The sequence below is a fragment of the Neltuma alba genome, unplaced genomic scaffold (genome assembly GCF_004799145.2).
Source record: "Neltuma alba isolate B1F8T4 unplaced genomic scaffold, ASM479914v2 tig00011656_pilon, whole genome shotgun sequence".
Classification (NCBI taxonomy): domain Eukaryota; kingdom Viridiplantae; phylum Streptophyta; class Magnoliopsida; order Fabales; family Fabaceae; genus Neltuma; species Neltuma alba.
Genome location: NW_021636302.1, coordinates 818,174 through 821,116, shown reverse-complemented (window position 1 = coordinate 821,116; position 2,943 = coordinate 818,174). Strand labels below are relative to the sequence as shown.

Sequence of the window (2,943 nt, the reverse complement as noted above, 5' to 3'; positions counted from 1 at the left end):
GTGACTGAGTATAAAAGAATATTCTATTAGAAAGCCATAAATAATAAACTCCTAATTGATCAAAAGAAAATTTTGTCACGATCCCTTAAGATGTCGACATTTGCATTGCGTGCACAAGTCAGATAATATGCCTAAGACTTTTCGGCAGTTCTGACCATTCTCACTTCCCACTCTGTGCGCGCGCGCGTGTATATATATTGTAAGCTAAGAACTTATCCATCCGTCCTTCAAAATTCAATCATCCTCTCTACTTCCGTTGCAAAGATGAGCCCTATCCCTCATTTTCTTGTGATACCTTTCCCAGTTCTGGGACATGTGAATCCTCTGATGCAGTTTTCTCAGGTTTTGGCCAAACATGGCTGCAAGGTCACTTTTCTGAACACAGAGTTCAGTCAAAAGCGAGCTATGGCTGCAACTTCTTCTTCTGACCAACACAACAATAAGAAGAAGAAGAACCCCATAAACATGGTGACGCTGCCGGACGGTTTGAGTGATGAAGATGACAGAAGTAAGCCAATAGAGCTTGTGCAATCGATCAAGACCACCATGCCTGAAAAGCTTCCAGAGCTCATTGAAGAAGTCAATAATGGGAATGAAGATTGTCAGATCTCATGCATAATAGTTAGTATGTTAATGGGATGGGCTTTAGAAGTTGGTCACAGACTAGGAATCAAAGGGGCTGTCATGTTTCCTGCTTCTGCTACTTCTGTGGCTTCCCTTTACTGCGTTGAAAGGCTGATTCAAGATGGAATTATCGATTCCGAAACTGGTAAGACTTTTTGCTCATCAATTCAAATGCGTACGTTGACTTGCTTATATGTATGAAACTTCGTAAAGTAGCTTACCAACCTAATTGAAAGCATATCAGTTAGCATCATCAAGGAAATCTGCTTGTATGACAGACATGAAATGTCCTAAAAGAATTCTATAGCTTATAAACAAACCTCAGTGATGTGAATGAAGATAAAGATCGACACTTGAATAAAAACTTTTGATCTATTCAGAGATTGTCATTGATAACTTGTTGCATCTTATTTTATACTTCATTTTTACGTATCAATTAATAATATAGGTCCTTTACAGATTTAGATAGATGAATTTTGCTCAAATTTTAAGGACAAAATGGATGGAAATCTTATATTTAGGAGCAAAAGTCTACTAATTCTTGCATTTATTAGGATGAGAGAAGCATTATATATAGACTTATTTGTTGCATTTATCATGTCATGTCATACCCAATTTAAGTATCTAGTTCATTTGGAAATATTATGCATGCAGGACAACCAACGAAAAACCGCGAAATTCAGCTTGCCCCAAACATGCCTACGATGGACCCAGCAAACCTACCATGGACAACCTTAGGTAAGTCCTTCTTCGGCTCCACGTTACAAGAGACACAAACCTTAACAAGGTTAGGACAATGGTGGCTTTGCAATACAACCTACGAACTCGAACCTGGTGCACTTTCAATGTCACCAAAGCTCCTATCAATCGGCCCACTTTTACCTGATGAAGACCAAAATACAACTTCATTCTGGAAAGAAGATCAAACCTGCCTCGATTGGCTCGACCAGCAGCCACCTCGATCTGTCGTTTATGTTTCCTTTGGAAGTTTAGCAGTAATGGAGCCAAACCAGTTCAAAGAACTTGCACTTGGACTTGATCTTTTAGACAAGCCTTTTCTTTGGGTGGTACGACCTGGTAACACTGACAAGTCAAACAATAACTACGTATTCCCAGAAGGGTTCAAAGGTGGCAACGGTAAAATCGTCAACTGGGCTCCACAGAGGAAGGTTCTGAACCATCCTTCAGTGGCTTGTTTTGTTAGTCACTGTGGTTGGAATTCTACTATAGATGGCGTATACAGTGGTGTGCCATTCTTGTGTTGGCCATTTTTTGGCGATCAGCAAGAAGATAAGGCGTATATTTGTGATGAATGGAAGATTGGAATGGGATTGGATAAGGACGAAAATGGATTGATAACAAGGGAGGAGATAAAGAAAAAAATGGAGAAGTTGCTTGGAGATGAAGAAATAAGAGGGAATTCTTTGAAATGGAAAGAAACCGTCATCAATAATATTGCTGAAGGGGGTCGATCTTCGGAGAATCTCAAGAAGTTCATTAACTGGGCCAAAGAATGAGGATGATCCGCCATTATTTGTTTAAGGGCTTGGGAATTGGAAAATGTTTGTTTTCTAATTATTTAGAATCTTTTGAATAATGGAAGATTTTTAATTATTTAGAATCTTTCAAATAATGAAAATTAATTTGATCCATGTCATATATACATGTTGAATAATAAATCATGTTCTTCGTTTATTCTATATATTCTGTATGTTCTAATCATGGTTTCAATAAGTCGGAATATCCTTGGATGTTACTCCCTTCAATCCTATATATAAGATATAAAACCAAATTATGTAAATCAAAATGTTGGTTAAAGTTGGTTAAAAAAAAATTTGTAAAAATTGTATTTTATTTTTGAAAAATATATTTATTTATGAAGAGAGAGAATGACTAGGAAAAAGAGGTATGTGAGAAAGCATCATATATATATATATATATATATAAAACATGCAATTAATGGGGGCAAAAAATGAAAAAACTTGATTAAATTTTCAGAGATATTTTAAGTATATCCTATAAATAGAACTATATACTTTTTTCCGATAGGGAGTAGAACTATATACTTAATTACTCCAAAAACACTATCTTATGCATAGGATAGAATCGGAGGGAGTGTATCAAAATAGTAAATGTATGGGATTTGACTTCTTTCTTGCTCACAAAATGTTCATGTAAAGTGAGAAAAAAAGAAAGAATTTATATAACAAATTAATTACGTTTTTTCCTTTTGATGTCAATGAATTCTTAGACATTATGTTGACACATAAAATGCGTCACGCCCTTGATGATTTTTCCCATTGGTCACCTTTATGAATA

At 35.9% G+C, this 2,943-nt stretch overlaps 1 protein-coding gene across 1 annotated transcript; it reads left to right on the top strand.

Annotated features, from left to right (window-relative positions):
* Positions 1–204: 204 nt before the first annotated feature.
* On the top strand, positions 205–2,326 carry LOC114716441 (UDP-glycosyltransferase 83A1-like). The gene is made up of 2 exons (XM_028901449.1): positions 205–769; positions 1,279–2,326. Exons 1-2 carry the CDS (start codon positions 265–267, stop codon positions 2,139–2,141), a joined length of 1,368 nt encoding a protein of 455 aa, XP_028757282.1. The 5' UTR covers positions 205–264; the 3' UTR covers positions 2,142–2,326.
* The last annotated feature ends 617 nt before the right edge of the window (positions 2,327–2,943 follow it).

Coding starts and splice junctions, on each gene's coding strand:
- LOC114716441 (XM_028901449.1), top strand. CDS start 265: ATGAGCCCTATCCCTCATTTTCTTGTGATACCTTTCCCAGTTCTGGGA. Junction 770..1,278: donor AATTATCGATTCCGAAACTG/GTAAGACTTTTT, acceptor TTATGCATGCAG/GACAACCAACGAAAAACCGC.